The sequence below is a fragment of the Ammospiza nelsoni genome, chromosome 1 (assembly GCF_027579445.1).
Source record: "Ammospiza nelsoni isolate bAmmNel1 chromosome 1, bAmmNel1.pri, whole genome shotgun sequence".
In the NCBI taxonomy this organism is placed as follows: domain Eukaryota; kingdom Metazoa; phylum Chordata; class Aves; order Passeriformes; family Passerellidae; genus Ammospiza; species Ammospiza nelsoni.
In genome coordinates, this window is record NC_080633.1 from 63,669,796 (window position 1) to 63,694,321 (window position 24,526).

A 24,526-nucleotide genomic window follows, 5' to 3' on the forward strand; every position below is an offset into this window, starting at 1 on the left:
CATGGAATATATTTTTTAAATCAGGAAACTATTGCTTGTCACGCGATTCCATAAAACGTTTAAAATACTTTAAATATCATTATATGCCTTGTAATGAATAAAGGGTAAGCAATTTTAAGCAAGACTTAGGATTAGAAATCTAAAATTATAACTGAGAAAAATAAAGAATTTACTTTGAGAAAACCAACCAACCAACCAACCAACCAACCAACCAACCAACCAACCAAAAAGAGATAAAATGTTTTTTATCAAATCTTGCTTTTGAAACTTCTAGTACAAAAAAAAGGAAGAAAAAAAAAAAAGCCCTTGAAAGAACTATACCCCTACATAATCACAGGAGGTAACTCTTACTGGGAATTTTTCCAAATATAAATAGATGAAAGATAAAACCCATTTGATACTCACTTAGCATGATTTCCTGAATAATATGGACTATGGAATTTAACCAGTATTAACCAGTATTTAGTAACTACTGATCTGTACTACCAGTAAGAAACAAAGAACAATTGTGTCTTTTACCATCACAGACTAAGGCACTGCCATGAGAAGAAATATAATGTCATTAAAATATGCTTTATAAGAAATCTAGCAAAGAGAGTTAGACAGATTAAGTATTAAAATATATATAATCACTTTAATATGAAAAGGATGTGCCTGGCTGCCTTATCTGTCATTGTCCTTAATTAGGTAGGAAATAGGGCTCTTCAGTGAGTTCTCTGCCAACTTCCCCTCAACTTACAGCATGACATTATGGAGCCAGAAGTATTTAAAGTACGTGTATTAGTCTTTTTCTATTCCTAATATTACTTGAACTGACTTGTTTGAGTTGAGGCTTGCTCTGTCATGAGCAGTTTATCTGTGCAGTCATGAGTACTGCAAATGGAATTGTCCACATAAATAAAGGCTGCAGGACTGGGCTTGAAGTCAGGGAGATTCAGGCTGGTGCAGAGGTTTGCCCTGGAGAAGTCTTTGCAGCAGACTTTATGATGACAATTTCTGGGAATGCTGCTTTGAGGTTTTATGTGCTGAAAGTCTTGTGCATGTTTAGAATACATTATGAGCAATTATAACTTTCAGCATCAGAAATCCTTTGTGAAAGACATTTATTGTAATAGTTTAGCTTTTCTTATTTATTCTTTCATAATATGGAACCCTTGCTTGGTTCCTAACAGTCCTTTAGACTGAGTGGAGCAATACCACACTTCCCTTTTGGCATGTGCAGCTGCTCAGTAACCAACAAGCTGGGGCAAGACCCACTTTGGACCAGCTTCAGTGCAGAACTTATACCTGAACATGCCTTGCAGATCCTACAGAGGAGGTTTTCAGTCTTAGCCAACAGTTTAGAAAAAGTGTGAGTTTTACACTGTAGTAGAGATTACACTGTAGGTTCTAGTCCCAAGAAGACTGTGTGAAAAGATTTCTAAGGCTACAGGGTAGTTAGCCACTTTTCGTTTTATTTTGCAAGGATTGCTGCCTTTTAAAGACCGAGTGAAAAGTGCACCATTTCTTCCCTAGTATGGCAAATTGAAATTTAATTACTCCAGGCCTAGAATTAGAGCTTTTTGTAATTTATTTTGTGATGTTCATAAAGCTGTTTAGTACTTGGATTATATTATCACTAAAATGCAGCTGATACTGTATTTCACATATTTCCACTGTGTCAGTGTTACTGAGATTTTAAAAAAACCAAACCCAAACCACTTAGAAAAGTGTACCTTGAAGGCAGAAGTAAATCTTGTCTTTCTTGTATCTCTCTCTCTGGATAAATAAATGCCATGCAACTGAATTATTATCAGACATCTATATCAAGCTGTGGTCTTTCACCCTTTTGTTTGACTTGACTTAAACCTTAAGTCAGTGTTCTTAATGATAAGGCTAAAGTTTTGATTTCTGAATTTCAATCACATTGTTCCTATTTGTGACTTCTGCACAACCCTTAGCCATTATTCCCAGTGAGTTTAGTCTGTTCCTAAACTGTATTTCTCATTAGCTGTTTTTCACTCACACTGTGGTGTATATGTGTGTCCTCACCACTTTGATTTCAGAAGAAAGGTTAATTCCCCCAGAGGTTCTGTCCATGTTTAGGTTGTGCTGTGTTACTTTTCTAAAACAGCCTTTCATCTTTGCTGTTAGATTAAAGGGAGGAAACCTCAGATCACAATATGAATTGTGGGAAAGGACCCAAGTCATTCAGGGAATGCCTTTGGGAGACAGGCAATGCAAGCTTTATTACAGGAGAGAAGAGGGACTGTACAATTAAAACTGTGCGTGGACTAACAGTTTTAGGAATCCTTCTACCCCAGCTCCTCATGTGCAGCTCCATTTGTCATAGTGACTGTGGGAAAAATTAAATCAGAAGTCACTAACTTGCAAGTCACTGGTTTGTTGGGGCTTTTTCTGTCCTCTGCAATAGCAGCAGGCTGATCCCAGTGACCATAACACTGTATTGGATTTTGTGAGTGATTGCTATAACTGGTCTGAGTTTTCATAACAAATCAATTTCATATCCAACCGACAAGAATCTTGGAAGCTTCCATAGACTATCTGTTCTTCAATTTATATTTTTACCTGCAAAGAGCAAGCCTTTTGTCATGTGTTAAAGAAGATAAATTTTGAAGCAACATGACAACAAAGGATCCCCAGTGCACTCTTTGATAGTCTTCAATAGACAAGTGAGAGTATGATCTGTTGCTGATAATTTTGGTGGTGGTGGTAGTTTTGAGATTATTATTTTTGTATGTTTTTAACTTTGATGGTGGTGGTAGTTTTGAAATTATTGGTTTTGGTATGTTTTCTTCAGTCTGGAGAGAACTGGGAGGAGAAATGATGGGGTGTTTTGTTTTCTAAAGAAAAGATTATAAGTCTTATTAAGCACCTTAATTAGCAGCTTCAGCACTTGTTTCTACCTTCTACAGGAACTGATGAAACCTGCTCAACTTAATGTGAGTCTTCTTGATGACTTCAATAGACAGCACACAGATCCAAGATGTGTGCTGAGCTGACTTCCATCTGTTTTAACAAACACAATTCCACCTCCTCTCTCAAGGCTTTGCCTCACTCAGTTTCCTTGCTTTGCTGATGTGCCTGTGTGTAGTGCTCTCCTTTCTAATCTCTTTCAAGCAAGAGCTTCTTTCCTTCTCCACACTTTATCAAGATAACACGTTTGTCTAGAGTGCTTATTTGCTGGTATTGCTAAAACATAATTGCATAAGGAGGAATTTTGGCTTGGCCAGCATGGGTAACAGCTCAGCTTTCTTAGTAAGCAAGCCTGGTGGATGTACTCCTCCCTCCCCACCCTCCTCCTCCTCCCAGGGGCAGGGCCCCAGTTCCAAGTCTCTCCCATGGTTGCCAGCAAAGTTCAGCTTCTCTCTCAAAGCAGAAAGTAAACCAGCAATGGGATGTGACTAAGTGCAGAGGGGTTAACAGGAAAGCTGCTCTTTTGCTCCAAGAGGCTGCTGCCACTAATCAGGCTGTTTATATGTACAGCTTTCCCACTCATCCCTACTGAGCATAAGGCTCACCTCTGAAGACAGAGTCTGAACACTGCTGTGTGTTTGACAGACTGCATGTAGTATCTGTTAGCTAACTGAAGAGACTTGAAGGCTACAGAATCACTTTTCCTATCTGTAGAACTAAGGCACACACCTGCACTCAGTAAATGCATAGTAATTAGTGATGCTCTGGACAATGATTGTGAGTCAACTCCCTGCTCACAAGTGCCCTTAATCTCAATTTGGGACTTGCAGTCACAAGAGAACTGCATGGATGTGCTGGAGTGATGCTTGCATACCAGACATTCCTAATCATAAAGATGAAGAGGGGTGAGAGCTTTCTGGGTAGGGGGAATAATGGCAGGGTTGTCCTTTCCTTCAGTTCACTGGGGCCTGCCTACTGATTTAAATTGTAAATAACTTTACAAACCAGCTGTAGCTTTGTTTTCACTCAGGCAAAGCATCTGATTTCTACTAATACATAGGAGAAAACTGAAAGAAAAAAAAAGGGAAAAATATCTACTAATTTAACATCAATCCCTTTTCATAACTTAATAGTTATATTAACCACAGACAGATGATGTCAGCTCCTTTGGGACCTTGTGATCTCACTTTTTAAGAGTACAAAACTGTTTCCTTTTTCTTCCCTTTCCACTACCATAAAATATCATCACCATGATGTTTAAACACTGTATAGTGCTACATGTCTGGTAGGGTCAGCAGGAAAGGTTCCCTGCTATCATGTCACCTAACCCAATCAAGCTCACTGTTAAAATTAGCTTAATTTAGTCCTCTGGTCTTCTGTATAAGAAGCCATTCCTCTGGGGGTAGAAGTCAATTCATTTCCAGCCTGAGACAGAAGGATTGAGGTTGGCAGGGACCTTTGGAGCCCATCTGATCCAACTCCCCTTCCCAAGCAGGGCCACCTGGCTGCACAGGACCGTGTCCAGATGGTTTTTGAGTATCTGTAAGGATGAAGCCTCTACAACCTCTGTGGGCAACCTGTGCCAGTAGTCAGTCACCTTCACAGTGAAAAAGTGTTTCCCAGTGTTCAGAGGGAACCTCCTGTGTTTCAGTGTGTGCCCGTTGCCTCCTGGCCTGTCACTGGGCACCACTGAAGAGAGCCTGGCTCCCTCGTCTTTGCACCCCTCTTCATATGTATCTATACATTGATAAGATTCCTTCCTCTGAGTCTTCTCCATGCTAAATAGCATGTCTCAGCCCTTCTTCTTAGGAGATGCTCCAGAGCCTGAACCATCTTTGTGGCCCTTCACTGGACAGTCTCCATTATGTCCATGTCCCTCTTGTACCAGAGAGCCCCAAAACGGACACAGCATTTCAGGTGTGGCATCACCAGTGCTGGGGTAGGATCACCTCCCTGGACCTGCTGGCAGTGCTCCTCCTAGTGCAGCACAGAATAAAAGGACTATAAAAGAGAGTTTACTCCCATTTGTTCTTGTCCTAGTGTTTTTCCTGGAACTTCAGTAGCACCATGCTTTTGACTGGCCTGAAAGAAAGCATAAACAGCCATATCCCTTCTCAGTCTTTATTTTGCTAGACTAAACAAACTGAACTTTTTTAGTCTGCTCTTCTTTGATAATGTTCACCATTCCACAGTTCTCCTAGTAACCCTTTAATGTGTCTGTTCTGTTTTGAACTCCTCTTCCTAAATGCTGTACTGAGTTTTCCAGGTGGAATCAAAGCTATGCTTTTTTATCATATTATCTGTACCTCTTCTTTCATTGTAGGAAATAACTGAAGTGATTACTGAACTACATAGGTTTTCATTCAGGTATTACTTGGTTGAGTCCAGGATGAAGACCCACAGCCCTGCTCTCCCTGCTATAAACAAATTTAGGAATGTATTTGAGCTGGGGATGGAGCGTTCCCTGAAGTAAAAAAGGGGGATACATATAATAGCATACAGGTAATTAACATCAATAGCAACAAAAATGTAAATAAAGCCACCATTTCTTTCCTGAACAACTAAGGTATGTGAGCTACAGAGAACACAACTAGCTGTCAGAGGAAGACAGAACTGTTGCTCATATCTGAGGTTATAATTGCAGGGATATTAAATTTCCTGCCATAACCAAATCCCTCCCAAGATGACAGTAAGGTCCAGTTTGGATTCAGTAAAAGCTTTAGTCACACTTTTGTAGTATAGGGAAATGTATCTGAGCAATATAAAAAATTTTCTTTACCTCTCATCAGTTTCCTTGCTACCTTTTCTCCCTTTTTTACTTCCCATCAGTTTCTTTGTATAGCTGCATTACTCTGCTTCTAAGCTAATTTATTTCTATTAATAGAACTTCTCATCTGTAGGTAGTAATGACCATTAAAGTTCCCGCAGTAATGTGAAACTATTTTTCTGTTCTAAGTGATAGGAGATGGGGAACAGAGCTCCCTGCCCCCTCCTCTTCAGTGAGTGGAGCAAAGAGATTGTCCTCTGCAAAATGGTCATGGAGTTAAATGTAGCTGAAATTGAGCAGCTCCACTTACACATGGGTTAGTTTCATTTAATGCACTGATCTTGGGATGAAGTTTATAAAAGCCTATTGCAGTATTGTTTCAGAGGCAGGGAGAAAATATCAGATTTTTTCAGTGAAATTGCATGTGCTATTTTTCCCCCCAAAGCAAGGAACGTTTCAGCTCGATGGAGATGTGACTATGCCTGTGCTGGGAACATTCATTTGTTGTAATTGTTCACCTCTGACCCCAGTGTGAGATCTACTGTGGAGCAGCCAGGGTGGGCATGGAGGCAGAGCTAGGGTCTAGCAGAGGGCATCACCCCAGCGAGCTGAAACCAATCAGGTAATTCAAAACATTTGTAAATAAGCCTGAAAGCACAGATTTAGTCTGTTCATCACAGAAAGCCAACTCTGTTCAGAGCTGAGGCAGGTTTAAACAGCAGTGCCTGTTCAAAGCTATTTACCTTGTGTAGCTTTGAGCAGCACCTGTCAGGCAGGGTAATGTTTAGGTGCATATGTTCTGCATTTGTTCTTGATGCTGGCAGTTCAAACTACTTCATTTTTTTTCTGAGTGTCAGAAGAGCATTTGTCACTGCAGCCCCTTTCTGGGCCCAGAGTGTTGCCATAAATATGCTGGACATAGAGGACAATTTTCATGCCTCCTGCACAGCTTTAGAGACAGTCAAAACAGATCTTTGATAAGACAGAGGTGGCAACCATCCAGCCTGACTAACATCCAGCTTGAGTTTGGAGCAAGAAGGAAGTGGAAAAGCAGCCTGAAAAGTGTCCTCAGACAGGTCACTGGCTAAATACCTGCCCTCACACTCTTGTAAATTCAGTGAATCTGTCCAGCAGGGTTACTTGCAAAACCTAGTGATGTGTGACAGAAATTTGGTTCCTGGTGTGCAATTATGGGCAGACATTTGCTTTCCCAGGTGCTCTCTAAATGCATGTTATTAAATGAAAAATTCAAGTTTGCCTGCATAACAGGGCACTCATTTGTGTCCTGTCACAAATATTTTATCCCACCCCTCCAATATGAAATATTTCTCCCTTCCATAATGGCCATACTTCCTTCCTATGTGCTAAATGTTATTTTTAAAAAATGCATGAATTATGAGCCATTCTTCTTTTTCAACAACACAAAAAGTGAAAAATTTATCAATTGTTTTTGTTAAAGCTACGTTTTTTTCCTAACTTAAGTGTAATATATTAGATTATCTGTTGGTTTTATAATATTTATATATTATTTATATATTAATATTACAAATATAATATATTTTTGTTCATTTTACATATTTCTGTCTGGATGATGCTATAATGTGTATGGGTTCAAAACAGAGGTTTTTTTCTCTGTTAATTCAAATTCTAAAAAATGCTTTGTAAAATTTTGGAAATGCAAAACTCTTATTTGGGCCAGTCTTATAAAATACGCTCCTTGGGTTAAATTTAGTAGTAACAACCTTCATTGTAAGCATCTCTTGGATTTCAGGTGCTGTAAAATTAAACACTTTGTCTTTCTTTTATCACTTTCAACACCAAAAGAATAGCTCTGCTTTCCATGCCCCCACTGCTGCCAGCTCCTCCTCCCCTCTGGCTCCTGTGACACAAGATGAAGTTGGATGTGCCAGTGACAGCATGCATCAGTCAGGCACAGTAAGGTATGTGCTGGGGATGCTGCTGACAAGATGGATATTCTTGGCAGGCTCTGTGACATTTCTCCTTGCCCTTTGCTGAAGAAAGGAGGTCACTGGAACACCATCAGGGCTTCAGGCATCAACCTGGATGCACAGCATCACTCCTCCATTTCCATGTCATGAAGCAGAGCAATTGACCCTCCTGCTCAGAATATATGGGAAGACATGGGCAAATCACATCAAATCCCATTACCTGTGTTATGCCTTGGGAAGATGAGGAGCAACTGAAACTTCCCAGCAAACCAGAGGAAGGAGCAATGTTTTCTTTATGCTCTTTGCTGAACTGTGGATCAATGGGCAAATAGAAATGCTCTAAAGCAAGAAAGAAGAATGAAACAGATGGAAAACAAGAAAGAGACAAAGGTTAAATCTTTGCCCTAGTAAAGCTCCAAAATTCCGGTTGACTGCAGTAGTAGAGAGCCAGAAAAGAAGAGAGGGTGGAGGAAAACAGGGAGAGGAAAGGGAAATCAGGGAAGGATGGCTCCAGATGATTTTATCCCCATGTTTCCATCTGAGTTCGCCCCACCCACCATCAGTCTCCACTTTCTCCAGCTCTCATCTTTTTTCATTGCTGAAGCAGTAAGCTGTCATTTCTCATCCGGTATCTCCCATCCATCCATCAGCATGTCTGGGAGAGCTGGCAGCTAATTCCAATGGGTTAACAACCCATCAGTATCCCTTGCCAGTTCCCACGGGGCATGTAAACTGATCAAGTTAACAAATTCTGACAGGTGAGAGACATTCAGCCTCAGTTGCTACTGGTAGCAAAGAGAGATGTAAAGGCTTCCATATGGTATTCAACGGGGAGATACAATGCCAAAAGAGAAACGTCTCATCAGCCTGAATTCACAGATTGTTCTTTGATCTACCTAATAATCTCATGGGGCCTCTATAACATTACTGTCTTCCTATTCTGCTTTAATGGCAAAGGGTTAGGGGAGACCAGAAATGCATTCTGCTATAAGCATTCTGCCCAGTAGGTGTGGTCAGGTCGTGGTACAAATGTTGCCAAAAGCCCTTTCTTGAGAGGGCAGAAATACATGGCAGAACCAAGACAACATTTTTGGCAGCTGTTTCTCAGGGCACACTGATGTGAATGAAAGATTAAAAGTCCCCTTTCTCAACTAACTAACACTTGAATAAATCAGAATTTCATAAGAAGTGAACATTAGAACAAACTAGGTTGCATCTGCCTTTTCAAATAGTTTTGCACGGCTGGCTTTCTATACCTGCAAATGGTGGAATATAATTCACAAGCCTATACCAGACATTCATAAAAATTTCTTCCCAAGACTCTTCCCACAGCCAAAATCATAGTCAATCTCATAAAGACTCCCTTTAGTTTCTCTTCAGCTAATGTAATTGTTTTTATTTAATCTTGCAGTGATGTCGTTTTTCCACTAAGAGGTGGAAAATTGAGACGGAAGGGAGTATTTTCCCTTCCATCTGTTGGCTGTCTTCTCTTTCCCAGCAGTGTCCAAATTTCACAGAACAACTCCCTTTTTGCACAGCCATTTCAGACCTCATGCCTTGTCTTGAGCCAGCGCTTACTTTGATCTGGGTTCTTACAGTCTACAGCAGCAAATAGGATGTCTCATGTCAACATCACTCCTTTTCTTTACTCATTGGGCCACATGCTTATGATGCATTTCATAATGAACTTCATTCCTTATGCCTGCTTCTACAGGCAAGAAGTCCATGTGCACCAGCTACTCCTGCTAACATTCTCCAGATGCCCGGCTCTATTTGGTAACCTTTCTCTTCTTCTGTGCTAAGTGTATGTCTCGTTTCCTTTCAGCATTCCTGCGAGTTGTGACCATTTGGGACAGCCAGGCCTCCTCCAGAAACAGTCCTCTCAGTGGCTTTGCAGGGCTCTTCTGCTTTGGTGTGCTGGCAGCTGGGAAGAGGTTGATCTTCTAAGCCTCCCTCCATTGTTTCCACCTCTGTTTGAAAGGTCTGCTCTTTCTCAGTGCAGCTATCTATTCATCACTGGTTGTTCAGCCCGTTCTCCCAACAGTGGTTTAGCCCCAGAGTAGACAGAGTAATCCCATTTGGGTTTGAGCCTGTCTTCCATAAAGAAAATGTTACACACATCACTCTTTTGCACTGGGATTCCTGCCAGTTAGCTGCATCGATAATAAGGATTGATTCTTTGGAAGATATTTTACTGAAGTTAAGGAAACACTTCTGGGGAGTAAAGGTTTTAACAAGACAATTTGAAAAGAGCCCTATTGCATTTTTAACTAAAAACCTTTCTTGGCTTGCCCACTGGAAGCTCAGCCATCCTTGGAGCTCTTGGTTGCTGGATAAAACACCATTGTTTGTAAGGCTTTCCCCGAATACTGAACTGGCCACCACCCTGTCCTGAGTGTTTGGGCCGGCATTCGTCAGTGGTGGCCAGTCGCTGCCTGGAAGAGCAGGACAGCGCGGGTGATCCCGGCACTTCACAGGTTGCCCTTCCTAGCCAAGGAGGCGAGGCTGGAGCCCGAGCAGGGCTCCTTCTCCATCACCTCGACGTGCTGCACCGCTTCCAGGCCTACGTTACACCCAGGTCATCTTGGCTTGTGCATATTTTGTCAAAAGAGCATCCCCTGACGCTATAACATTTTTTCCGTGGCAGATTGCGGCTGTTCCTTTCCTTGCCCCAAGGAAACTCGATGTGCAGTGGGGCAGGCCGGTGTCTCTGCGGTGGCGGCGTACACCTGCACAAGGCAGGACGGTGGCTGTAGGCAGGACCCGCGGGCGGATCCCGCTCCCGGCGCATCCCCGCTCCCGCCGGCGCCGCCTTCCCGCGCAGCGCGCATCCCTCCGCGCCTGCGCCCTGGGAAGCAGCGGCCGGCCGAGGATGGGGCGGGGGCAGAGGGAGTCTCCCCACGCCCCCGCTCCGAAGGCGCTCGGGTATTTCCGTCGCTCTCCGGCGCCATCGCCTTTCCCCGCCCTCTCGCCGCCTGCCTGGGCGCCCGCACTCCCGGCGGCGCGGCGGGAGGAGGCGGAGGCGGAAGATGGCGGTGGGGATTGGCAGGGAGGTGGCGGCGGCGGCAGCGGTTCTGCGAGCGAGCCCGTCGGCAGCCAGCGCCGGCGCGGCCCGCGGCTGAGCGAGGAGGCGGCTGGGGCTGCGCCGCCACCGCCCTCCCCGGCGCCGGACCCTCCTCCTCCTCTCCGCTCCTTCCCTCCCTCGCTCCCTCCCTCTGTCGCCTTCCCCGCCTGCCCCGGCCCTCCGCCCTCGCGCCCGGCCCGGCATGGACGCTGGCGCTCCGCCGTGTCGCTGCCGCCGCCGGCGCTGAGCGGGGCCGCCCGCCCGCCGCCCCCGGGAGCGGGGAAGATGTCGGACACTAAGGTGAAAGTTGCCGTCAGGGTCCGGCCCATGAACAAGAGAGGTAACCGGGGTCTGGGGGCATCTCGGGGCGGGGGCGGCACCGGGGCGCGGCGTCCCCCCGCGTTCTGCCCGGGCTGGCGGAGGACGAGCCCCCTCGCCCGCCGGCCCAGCCCCTCGCTCCCGGGGAGCCGGCGGGGGCCGAGCTGCAGCGGCGTGCCGGCAGAAGGGGGGTGCGCTCGCTCGCCCTGGCTACAGACCCCGCCGTGTCGCCTTGCAGAGCTGGACCTGAATACCAAGTGCATCGTGGAGATGGAAGGGAACCAGACCGTGCTTCACCCGCCGCCTTCCAACGCCAAGCAAGGAGAAAGGTAAAACCCCGAGTCGCCGTGCCCCGAGTGGAAGCCCAGTCCCGGCTCCTCCGCCTCGCCCTCGCAGACGCCTCGCTTGGCTTTGTCAGGGCAGTGGCGGGGTCCCCAGGGTGTCGCTCGGTGCTTTTCGGGACTGCAGTGGGAAGGACAGGCGAGCGCTCACGGGGCTGCCGCGTTGGGATTGCATCCGTGGGAGGATAGGCTAGTTTCTTTACCTGGCTTCCTGGGGGAGTCGGAGGTACCCGGTATGGAGACAGAAGATCCCTGTTAGTCTCCTGGGTCTAGAAGTTGATTCTTGATTGACTGCTCAAAAAAGAAACTGTTGAGTAGGTAAGGATTTAGACTGTGTGTGCTGTTTTCAGAAATTTCCCTTGCGTGTAGGCTGTTAACAACTTGGTGTAACCTGTGGGGGAACAAAAAGCAGAATCTGATTTTTATGCTACTGATGTTTTTTTTTAATATGTAACTTTGTTTACTAGGCTTTAGCCTATTTGCATTTGAAAAGGCTGTAATTGCTAGATCCTTTATTAATTCAGTGTTGTTCTGTGAAGTAGCCTATGAGAATATGCTAAAATAATTTTGAAATCTGGCATTTAGTTGTGATGCCCCAGTAAAGAATACCCTTGGAAAAAATCCAAAATACCAATGCACTAGACTGTAAAAATAGATCAGAACAGGAAAAGATTTCTTTCCTTTGAGGGAGTGTGGGGAAAGACAGGGAGGTGCAAGGGGAATAGTTGTGTTGTATGCTCGTGTGTTCAGTTACCTTGTATTCTTATCTGCTCGGTTACCTGTTGACTGCTCAAGTTCAATTGACCTGTTAAATGCATTTAATGCCAAGGAGTGAGAAATCATTTGAATGGGGATAGAGATTTTCAACCTAGCACCTTCCTACTACTTAAGCCTTTTAAAAACATTAGTTTTTACTCAGTTCATAATAATTATGAAGAAAATGTAGTGTGAGAATATTAATTTTTTTGCAAAGGCAGAGTGTTATGCTTTTGTAGCTTTCCAGCAGAAAAGGCTGAGACGTTTTGTATTCTTTCATGTCCAAGGTGTGAAGGTGCTTCTCACATTAACCCATGTACTAGAATATAGCAGTAATCACACCAGTTTATTTTAGATCCAACTTGCATTGTCTTCAGAACCACTGTTGTAGCTAAAGTGCTGGTCTGCATCATGAAAGATCTGTGTTTGTTTCCTGCTTCTTTCAAAGATCTTTGTGTGATCTTCTATAAGTTGTGCTGCCTCTCTGGGTCTTAGCAGCTCATCTGTGAAATGGAAATCTTGGGGTTTTTTAAAAACTATTTTGTTTTAGAATGTATGTTTGTTTGTTTTTTCAATAAACAGGAGTTTATTGAAGAGTGTACATAGCTTCTATCACAACACTGGTGTGAAAAGATTCAAAGTGAGTGGAATTGACAAGTATGAAACATAAAATATACATAGTTTTTAAAGCAAAACCAAAACTAAGATTAAAAAATCACTTTTTCAATAGACTCAAGAGACTAAGAGCCAGGTAGTTTAATGAAGATCTGGTAATGGGGCAATTTTGCTTGTTGTGCACATTGGCCTGCAGGTAATCAGTGAGAATGTGCAGTGACTGTCTTTTGACAGCTTGTGTGTCCTGTGTTTATCAGGCTTTAATATTTATAAAATATATAAATTTTCTTGTTGGGAACTGGCTTCTGTTTCTATGTCAGGAGCCTTATGGGTGAGCTGTGACGCTTGTGTGCGACCTCACTGTCGGCAGCTGTGCTGGCAAGGGATCGCTGTCCTGCCTGCAGCTCAGTGTGAGGTTGGAATTTGGCTGGCTGCTAACTTGTGTGTTTGAAACAACTGCCAGATGTGTTAGTGGAAAGAACAGGCCGAAATACTGATCAGAAGTAACTCTCATTAGTGCAAACACAGTTTGGGTGCCTGCTTAATGGCAGACGTTGTGTGTAACCTGTCAAGATGCCAAATGGGCTTTCCAGTGCCTCGTGAACATCCTCACCTTTCCTTCAGTGCTTAACTGCTGGTTTGTTTTTTTTACTCAATATAAATAGTTTAATTTCTCATGATGAGGAATGGATTCTGTTCTTCTGTGTGTACCCACCATAGAGTGTCTGTATAAACTGGCTCTGAATTGCTGAGTAGTTGCTGCTTGTACTTGGATTGATGCCTTGGCAGGGTTAGAGATGTCAAACGGATTTTTGGTTTTCTTTGTGTAGCTTGTTTTTATATAGCTTAACTGGATTTTTCTTTCAGAGCAACCATGTCATTGCAAAAATGATTTAATTTGTTAGGGTGATTAATTGGTCTTTCTCTATTCTATGCATTATTTTAATATTCTGTTTAGTCTTACCTTTTCTTTTTGCGTTTTATCTTTTTATATGGAAATTTCCCTTTTCTAGCTGAATGGAAGTACAAGTTTGTGCTGCATTTTGGAATAAGAATAAGTAGCCTTCTAAAGCAAATTTGGTTTCCAGGGCTGCTTTTTTTAATTCAGCTGAAGCCAAGAGACTATAGGGTGTAGGGAGTAGAATTCAGGACCATGCTCTTTATTTGCTTTGTTCTCTCAGATATAATTTAAAAGCTACTGACAGAATTTTCTAAAGTAAAATTAGGTAACTCTTTAATAACTATAAAATTATAAAAATTTGCTCTTGGAAGAGCATCCAAGGTTAGTTAAATCAGATTTTACTAGCTTTTTCTAGGCTGTACGGAGTTTTTGAATTAAATCTAAATTCAGTTGCATTATTTTAATTAATCTTTAGGCACTATTAAGGATAGTTCTGAAGGATTTTAGATGGGCAAGTAATGCTAGTTTTACAGGTGATGTAAAAGCCCTAAAATCCCAGACAGTGCTGTCATTTGTCCAACTTTCATTATGTATTAGAGGTAAAGTTGTAACCATAAATTAGAACAGGATTCTGACTGCGTCTTCTGCTAGACCACACAGCACTCACACGGTAACAAACACAGCTACAAAATAGTAATTGTTATTGAATGCAAGTGTTCTGTCTTTTTATAAGCAGCAGGCCTGCTGTTGCCCACAGGCACATGACTTCCAGTGTTCTAAACTAATGAAGGAGGAAAACCAGAACATAGTAAAACTGAACAGTCAGAGTCTGAAAGGCACAGGAAAATCTTTATCAACTGAAATAATAGGAGACAGAGTTCAAAAAGGAATGGTTTTCATTAACTGCTATCAGGTATAATCTCTGGTGCTGGCAGAGTATTGGAAGTTCGTTGTTGGACTTCATACCTTTAACCCATGTTTTGCTTTTACTGGTAGCAGTAGTTTCCTTTATATGTGCTGAAGTGTACTTGTGTGTTCTTTTAGTTACCACTCATGTCTCTCAGGCATTTCCTTCCCAAACCAATATAGATTGCCATTTCTTCCCAAGAAGAAAGTTTCTGGGAGCTCTGATTTTTCTCCTGTCTTTACCTAGCAGCCTGAATTTCCTTTCTCAAAGTACTCTCTTCACAGAAAAAAAAACCTATTGTAACTTACAGTCTTTTAGAAATGGGTATTATGTTTCAAAGCCAATTGAATACATCCTGTTGTCCTGCTATAAATGTTTGTATTTGGTTGTTGGCAACAAGGTGCCGTATTAAAATGTAACTATGAGATAATTACAGAGCCACAGACAATCCTGCAAAATGATTGAGTAATTTTTTACAATAGAGATTTCACATCTCTATATCTACCAAAGATCTGACTTTACATTACGGATGTTATTTTTCAGTAGGACAAATGAGGTCTTGCTGGGTTGGTTTCTCCTCTGTTTCTGATTGTTAAAATATGTTTTCCTTCTTTCCTTCCTTTCCTTTCAGCTACACTTTCTAACACATAGGATCTGAAAAGTTTTATTTTAGCTCTCTGATAACAGTTCTTCATGACATGATTTTTCCTTTAGTAAGCAAAATATTTGTCTTGACAGAAATAAACAAGGAACCATGGAAACAGTAGAACTGAAATGCTATTTCATCTGTAGTTTTAACTGAAACACAAATTCGTTTATTGGGCAATTCATTCCATTAGAGCACAGTAGCCTGTTGCAAACTTTGCCTTAATAAAAATCTCAGAGCAGAAAATAAGAAATCCTCAGACTGTAGAGCTGAACTCAAAATCTTACTTTTTTCTGAAAGTATCTTTCTTGCCTGTCTTAACTCTTAAAAAAACCCCACCATTCTGTGACTTGTTTGTTCTGTCCTCTTCCATCCTCATTTTGATAAGACAAGTAGCACCAAAGCCCAATTCTACTTAAAAACCCCCTCTTCTTATAGTGCTAAATGACTGAAGATTCCACAATACATGGGGGCTTTCTTGTTTTTTTCATGGGTTTAAGCTCTTTAATAAAATAAATAGCTGGGAACAGATGTGTTTCTGAGTTTATCTAGTTTTTGTAGGTCATAATACTTTCAAAGATTAATATCTGAAGCACAGATTTCATCCCTAGGCAGCTTGTCCTAAAACTCTTGTTTCCAGAAAACAGCTGTTGCACCTTCTGCTTTGGAGAGAACGTGATTTTGGATGGTCTTTAATACACAGTCCTTCCCTTGGTGGTAGCAGTACTTCATGGTTTTTGATATCTTGCTTTGAGTAGCATCAGAGGTGAGAGAAAAGCGCTGTTGGAGGCCTTCATGATAATGGTAACTTTTTCAAACTGAAACTTCTGGAAGCTGAAATAGGACAGCTGCTAATTAGTTCTGTATCTGAAGGAATGACTGACCAGACCACGCCTTTGATGTGTGCACTTCAAATTATCACCTGTCAGAGGTGGATCATAAAATAGTAGAAGGCAGCAACTTTTATCTTTGCAGGAAATTGTAAAAGTAATCTGACTTTGACCTCTGTAACTTTCCTGTTAGACATCAGTGTTCAGGATGGGAACTGTTAGCTTTGAACCTTGGCAGAGAAGATGGATTTGAATTATGTGTGGTTGAAAAATGTCATTTTGGGAGCTACATTTGCATTGCTTTAATCCATTCATGCCTCAGATGCAACACTAGATGCAGTTCCTTGAAACTGCTGTTCTAAAATTCCATGTAATTTGGAACACAATGAGACACAGACTTGTAGCCCAAAATACTGTATGGTATGGTTCTTGGTTCTTCATGAGGTGGCCTGAACTGTGAGTAAATGCAACATCCATTATTTTAATATGTTTATAAAATCCAGACTGCTGATTGGACCTTGTGATTTGCTCTTTAAGTGTGATTCCTAGAGGAAACTACTGTTGAAAGCTGTTGGGATCACGGGTAAGCAGCCTGTAGTTTGTAGCTGGCAAAATTTCAGAATAAAAATAGATAGCACGTTTGAGGAGAAGGAAAACTGTTCTTTGAATGACCATGTTTAGGCAATTGTTGCTTTGTAGCTGTTCTGTACTTTTGGACTACTGAGTGTTATGTTCAAATATTTCTGAGTAGAACACAGTTGAATGAGGTGCAGCTTCAAACCTGCCCAGTTTTTCTCTTTTGCTATGTTTGAAGTACCTATGTTGTGGGACAGGAAAGTATGTGTAAAAAGATCAGTAGGCCTATGGATGTGCTTAGCTACTGTGTTTAGAAGGTACAGCTATGCGTGCATATGTTTATTTCTGCAGCCAGGGGTGTTTTTGAGCTCTGGATTACTAGTCACTACACCTTGAATATGTTGTCTATTGAAATGAAATGTGAATTTTAAAAAATTGCAGCTCTCTTAAAATGGAGGAGGATTTTTGTCCATTTTGGGGGGATGTAAGGCCTAAAGGAAAAAGTTTTATTTTTGCCTCCTTACCCTGTTAGTGTAAACAGTTGTCTTGTTTTGAAAACAAGATTCTCTGTTCTGTTGTGCGTCTAGTAGGTTTATTAAATGTGCACGTGGTAAGACTCCAGACTTCCAATTCACTGTACTTCGATAGTTAAAAAATTAGAGTTAAATGATGCTTGTAAACATGGTGTAACCCAGGTGTGGGTTAGATTCAAGGTACTTCAGGAAGTGCTTTAGAAGCGCTGGTGCTGCAGAACCTGAGCTCAGGGAGCAGCAGTGCACACCAGCTGCCCTTCCGTGCAGCTCTGTGTGCCAGCAGAGCTGGGGCGTGAATCTTGGCACAAAGCGTCAGGGACAAAGCGAATCCTTCTCAGTCTGATCAGGCCTGCAGGGCAGCATGTGCAGGCAGGCAGCTGCTGTTCAGGCATTCAGCATGGTGCTACTTCTAGTAGTAAGATTAGAGCTAAATCTTTAAATTGACAAATGCACTTGTTGCTGTTGTATTTGAGACTTTACCAGATTTAAACTCCTGTGCTCCTCTGGTGCAGACTGAGTAGTGGTGGCTGCCTCTGGCTGCAGTGCCAGTGTCTCCTGCACAGACACACTGTCCTTAATGATTAGAAAGTACTGCAGTGCCTTTGCTTATTTGGCCTGCCCTGGGCATGGTTTAAATCTATTAATGGAAACAATTACTGCCTGCTCTAGCGAGATGCCAACAGCTTGTGCAGGTGCTCTTGCTTAACTGAGTAATTTCTCTGGTTCTTTGATATTTGGGGAGATTTTCTGTTACTGGTGGCAGACTGAAGAAGGCTCTTTAAGGAAGTGTTAAGTGTTGGCTGGAGACAGTGAGTGCAGCCTACAACAAAAAGGTCCCTGCTGTGCAATGATGTGCACCACAGGACTCAACTCTTGAATTAACTTGTGACCCAAAGCACCAAGTTAACTAAAACAGTTGTGTCCTTGCCTGGAATTAATTTTGCTCTGTGTGTTACAAGAGGCAGTACAAGGGCCATAAGTTTGTCTAGCCAGTACCTGACTTTGTATGTTGATGTGAAATTGGTCATTAGAGTGTGAGGTCTGATGGAGCTTGATGGTGTGTGCCTTTGTGGTTCTTCTCTGTGAAGCTTGAGACTGGTGTTTGCTGAGGGCTGATAGAGAAGCTCAGTAAGTTGTCTTAGAAATGAAGGTCAACCAGAAAAATGCATTGCTGACAGGAGTTGAAAATCAATGACTTCAGCTCAAGATATCCATGTTGATGAAGAGCAGGAGTTACACAAGCTGTTTTCAATGCCAGAGGAGAGTGTCCCTTTATGTAATTTCTCATTTTGGGAGAAAAGTGAGTAAGTGGCTTTCTTATAATTTTGTGCTTGGTTAGTGTTATCATCTGTAATTCTGGCCTTTTTTTATGATAGTTGCCTTCTAATATAAAATTGTTAGTTAAAAAACCCAACCCTCAGCCATCAAAACATCTATAAATTCATAATCATATCCTTAACTAGTATATTTTGTAGTTACCAGCCACACCCTTAATTTGGCATTTTGTTACATCCTAAATAGTGACATCCTGTAGAAATATTCCTGCATCATCTTTGGATAATTTGAAGCTAATGGCTTGTAAGGTGGAACTTTTTCAATAGGAGGTAATTTGAATGTTTTGTTTCATTTCACTTGGATCACCATAGGGAAATCTGTAGTCACAGCCCCTCATGAAGTCCCTGGCAGCTTATCATCCTATAGTGACTTATTTCTTATTTAAGTGTTATAACTCAGGACAGAAATTTATACCACAACTTCTGTTTTGATGAGTTAACCCATGAATATATTTTGGTGTTTATTAATGGTACAGCGCTTATTTTGAAGTGCATCAGTCAGCAGAGCAGTGGAAAGATGTGCCTGAAACATTTCTGGGTGCTTGTGTTAGTGCATGGTACCTAGCATGGTTAATGATGATGCTGCAGTTGGGTGCTGAGAGGCCCACTGTGCACTAGCAGCAGGTTCTCTACTCAGCTGTTTCTTAAAAACTCTCTTGGTCTCCACCAAGCCTGTGCTGCTGCCTCTTCATGCTCAGTAACAGCATAGACAGCGGGCTAGTAGTGACTGGAGATTCATGGTGTCACTGCATCTTCTTTTTGCAGTGTGTATGTATATTCCAAGAATTTTAAGCATTTCATAAACATGAATCAAAGCAGCTGCTGTGGCTGGAATGGCATGCTTATCTCTGCATGTACTTAGGGAGATACTGCTCCATATGTTTCAAAAAGTGCCAGGGTGTATTGTGAACTGTAAACTTTCTATAAAGTAACTCGATGCTTTGTTTTTAAAACACATCGCTGAAAATGTCAACACTTGAATATTTTTTCCTGAAATTTCTTTGTATTAGAGAATGTTTTAGGCTTACAAATACAATGAAAAAAATACACATAATATTTTATTTATTGAGCTTACATTTCAGTTTATTCCACAGTCTCTTTTCAAACACAAATGTCAACCCAATTAAATAGTGTATGAAAGCCTCTCGCCAAGATTATATTTTCTTCTAGTGTAAGGCTTCAAAATTCTGAATCTGTCTCTTGAACTACTGCAATAACTTTTCTAGTGTTAAATACTAGTATGTGGAACAGTCTGTTTTGCTCAATAATTCTTGAATGATGACAAGGAACAGCAGATCTTAGGTAAGAAACTGGACGATTTGATACTTCTCATTTGGTTTCCACTTTCTGTCTGACTTCATTATTGAAATTATGTCCCATGTAGCTGAGGTGGACTTTCATAAACTTGATTCTTTCAGAGCTGAAGCAAAAAGGATTGGGTGAGGTTGAGGGGGCAATTTATCTGCCAAATAAATTGACTTGTATGCTTACTGGCACTGGCTGCAATGTAATTTTTAAAAGTTCAGAGTTCTTATTCTTGTTGAATATTTACTTTAAATTCAGTTTTACTTTGTGATTCAAAAGTGCAGACTTGTTTTACAGTTGACAAGCTTTTGCAAAAGATAAATCAACAGAGCATTCCAGTGGAGGCACAGAGCTGGTGGAAGTTCTCTACTGGCAAAGCTGCCTTATGGCCCTGAATGAGCAGTGTCCTGTTCTGCTTTGGAAAATTTCTTTGTCAGCATCTATCAATGTGAGTTTTTAGATACACAGTGAGTCTGCAGTGCTCCAGACTTGTTTTGGCTCAGTAGTGCCACCTCCCTGAATGATGCAAGTCCTAAACATTTTGATGAGTTTTGGTATTTTTTCCTTCCAGTCATACTGTGTTGTCATTCTTTATTTTGAGATACTTCTCAATTTCTTTTGGACTTCAAATACACTTTCAGATAACTTTATCTAGCAAAATCAGACTGAAATAGAAACTGGCTATTTGGTAAAACAGAGAAACATTCATTTATTCACTGCAGGTAGCTGGAGACATTAATGCATTACTTATGTATCCTCTGAATGCTCAGCAACAAGTAGTTGCGTTTGAATATGTTTTTTTAAGAGACCTCTGCAGTTATGTAAGGGAGTAAAAGCAAAATGTATTTGCAGACCTCCTGCACTTTGCTGTTTTATTACATTGAGATAAACATATGGTTCTGGAAGTTTTAAGTGTGTAATGGGCCATCATCCCAACACTTTGCTGTTTTGGAGCTTCTTTCTGGGTCCACAGCAGATATGCTATTCTGAAGCAAACTCTCTGGAAGACAAATACTTTTCATAGTGCCCATGACATTTAAAAAGAAGGAATTTTTGAATAGTTCTAATTCTTCCAGTGTAAAACTAATGCTTGTACATGCATTTTTGATAGGAGTGCCCTTGAGAATTGCTGCTTCAGGGTCTGCAGAGAAACTGACACATAAGGTAACCCAAGAGATGGCTTGCTAATGGATTTGCTGCTGATGTAGTTGAATATATAGGCAAAGGATACCTGGGAACCAGGACAGTGAAAAGCAAAAGAGAGCTGAAGAAATGTTTGTCCAACAACATGATGAAACTCCTTAAAATACTTGGAGAAAATCAAACCAACCAACAACCTCTCCTGCCTCCCCCCAGCCCCCTGGAAAAAAAAAAAAAGCTTCTTTTCATCCTCATGAAAACCTGGCATTCTCTGGGGTGGTACTAGTCTTCATGGGTGTTCTGGTTGAGATCCAAGTTGAAAACAAAAAGGAAAATCAGTTATTGTAAACAGACCATTGAACATTGGGTAGCTTGCATGTAGCTTCCTTGTCAAGAGCTTCCAAGTCCTTAGAATGTTTATTGTTTGAGGAGTTTATAACATTGTAGCTAAGTCCATGGCATGTTTTAGTGCATGGCTATAATCCATATTTTAACACTGAATTTTTACTGTTTATTACATTAAATGTCATGGATGAGAACCTTTTAAAATTGACTGTGAAGTAATCTAATGGGAGACAACTTGTGTGTCCATCAAAAGGATGATGAAGTGTGTTTGAGGATGAGCTTTCAAGTGCTCTCCTCAGGTTCCTTTCAATGGAGCAGTAACTTGAATCTTTTAATAAATTTGGTAGATTTCTGTCTCTCTTAGCATTGCAGTTCCATGATTGGATTCCTCTACTGTCAGAATTGCTGGGTGCTAGAAGAGGGAGATGTCCGACTTCCACATGGTGAAAGTTAGAAATTAGCTCTTGACAGTTCTATTTTCAAGTTCTCAGCAGGGTGTGGTGGATGAGTACTGAACCAGGATGGAAGTCAGTCTAATCTCTCCTTCTTTGTTCTCCTTGGGGCATCCTGCATCCTCTCAAGTTGTTCTTGAAGTTTCTGTTTTGCAGTTGTGAATGTGACAGTGGCACTCTTTTTGTCAGAAATGCTGATGCTGTCCTTGCTGCCATCTACACTCACAGATAGAAGTTATGTGTGTGCTCTGAGGAATGTGGTGTACCTCTGTTTGGAATTTCAGGATGTCCTCTTGCAACTTTGGGCTAGTTGAAACCAAGAAATACAGATTGGCAGTGCTGAGCAGGCTGAATGCCCTTAGTATTTTGCAACATGTGTATTTTCTAGTTATGGTTCTTTTGACCTGTACTATTGGTGGCTATTTCAGAATTTCTTACCTGAATGAGGAAGAAATCCATGGCTCATGTGCAAGATAGATCAAATAGACTTTGAAAACACTCTTTACTCACATGACCAAGATGTGAAACTAGTTTTATTTAAACCTGTTTAAATCAAATTGATCCTAATCTGTCATCCTTTGTCTAGGAGGTTGTTGTAGGATGACTCTGAAGGATCTCATGCTTCAAATGTTTTTCTCAAGGTATGGGCCTCTTCATCATGGTTCCAAAAAGAGAGGCAGATGAGCTTGCCTTTGCTCAGATGGAAAAGGGAAAGTAAATGCTGGGTCTTTGTGGACTCTGAAATGGGATATTATAAAAGGAATTGCAGAACTGAATTTTGAGTGAGGAATTTTTCATTAGCAATGTGTAGCAAGGAAAGAAAGTAGAAATACTGGCAATAAGCAGTTGTTGTGTAAGAAATGAAAGTCAATCGAGCTAATTTCATTAATTTCAAGAAATATTTGGAAGTGATGAGTCTGACAGCCTGTTGACTAGTGGCTGTAACAAGCAATGTCAGAGTTTAGTGAGCTCAAAGTAAGTGTTTGATTTGACTAGGAAACTTGCACATTTTTTCCCAAATAATGGTGGAAAAATTTAATATTTTAAATACTTTTGTAATTATCATTCTACTTTGCTTCCAAAATAGAAGTTATAAATTCCCTGCAGAACTTCTCCTCTTAACAGAAGGAGCAAAGGCTGCTTTGTGTTGGTCTCCTATGGCATTTTTCATTGGTTGGGGTTATTTTTGTAGTATTTTTCTCTTAAAGTACCGTTAATCGAAAATTGTTTGAAATAGGATACCTGCCTTAGCTGCTGCTTCTCTTGTAGCGTGCTCTTTCAGTTTCATGTCTCAGTTTGCAGGTGTAGTAGATGAAAATAAATTAGGCTAGTGTGGAATTACTGATCAAACAACATGTCTTAGCCTTTTTTTTTTTTTAGTAGAATGGCTATTTAGGCAAAAAAGGAAACAGCTGATTCCTTATTACACTGAAAATTGAGGGTTGCTCTGACTTAAAATATTAGTGATGATGGTCGAAGTGGGAAAGCTACACTGAAGAATCAGTGTGATAAACGTTTAATTTTTGAGCTTAATGCTGTATTCAAACCTGAGTTTTGTTTGCAGTATTATTCCTTACCTACTTTGCTCCTTCACATTGTTATCCTAGTGTTACTAACCCAGAACTGCTGACCTCATTAATGCTGCTCCCTAATTAATGCAATCCTTATCAGAGCTCAGGACCTGTGTGCCCTTTCATATGACTTTTCAGGGTGTTTCAGACTGATCTGCTTCCTCAGAGCCTTTCTTGTTCCTTAATAAATGGCTTCTCATTCTCTTCTAAGAATTTTTGTCAACTTTTTGGGAGACCACGTGTAATTGTGCTTTATTTCTTGCTTGTTTTGTGTAACTCTATTCACTATGCAGGCAGATCCCTAGGTAGATCATTTAGGCCGTGGGTTATTTATGGCAGAGATAATTAGCTGAGTTGCAGCTCCTGAAACAGAAGAATTGCGGCTCAGTGTCGTGGAAGTTTAGCTGATAAGCTTTGTGGGGCCTCAGCTCCTCCCTGATGTGCAGAGTCACATCAGGAGACTCAGTGCTGCACTCCCACTGTCTGGGTGTCTAGCAAAGCTTCCACAGCCTGTGCTGCCCATTCTATACCTGGTGTTTGTGGCAGTCTTGGAGTCAAGAGCAATGCCAGGGACAGGAAAGGGCAAAAGGTAGCTGGGTGTGGGCCTCCACTGCTGCTCTCCTGGTTCAGGTGCAGTGCAGGATGAACACGTGTGCAGGTAACAAGGCAGAACCAGTAAGGAGTCTCCTAAAACTCATGTGTGAGGACTGGCTGTTTAGAGATATCTAATGGACACCATGGTGTTGATTTGGTGTTTGGGAATACCTCAACATGCAATACCACAACATGCCTCTGAGTGTACACTCTGTTATCTGGGATTTTCTGTTTCCAGAGTGGTTCAGCCTACTCCCATCATGAATGGTAGAGCTGGGTGCAAATGCAACACAGATGGTACTAAATGGAACTATAAAGCTGTGTCAAGTAGTATTTAAAATATTTTGTTGAATACCAATGAAGTAGTTGAGATACTTTGCCAAAAAGTGGGGTAACACTCACAGATTGATTTAAATACACCTGTTGACCTTACTGCTTGAGCTGAATGTTAATTTTAAAGCACAGTCATTTGCAGTATCAGGAGGAAAACAACCATCAGGGTGGAATACATTTTTCATGGTTCTCTCTTTCTGTGAAGGAGACTTTCCATTGTGTAACTGCAGTACAGCATCACTGGCGAACACTTCATATCCTGGTGCAGAATCCCAGAATTCCCTTTTTAGCTGCCTCTGAGTGGGTGCCAGCACAGGCCATAGGCTCTCCTGC

General features: G+C 41.6%; 1 protein-coding gene across 2 annotated transcripts in view; it reads left to right on the forward strand.

Annotated features, from left to right (window-relative positions):
- The first annotated feature begins 10,656 nt into the window (after nt 1-10,656).
- KIF13A (kinesin family member 13A) overlaps nt 10,657-24,526 on the forward strand; it is a 103,614-nt gene continuing 89,744 nt past the window's right edge. Inside the window, exons 1-2 of one of the 2 annotated variants that reach the window (XM_059469083.1) lie at nt 10,657-11,036; nt 11,253-11,343. In XM_059469083.1, the coding sequence (XP_059325066.1) occupies nt 10,982-11,036; nt 11,253-11,343 (146 nt within the window). In that variant the 5' untranslated portion in view covers nt 10,657-10,981. The remainder of the gene's footprint in view (nt 11,037-11,252; nt 11,344-24,526) is intronic. The other variant, XM_059469076.1, reaches the window with a different exon arrangement.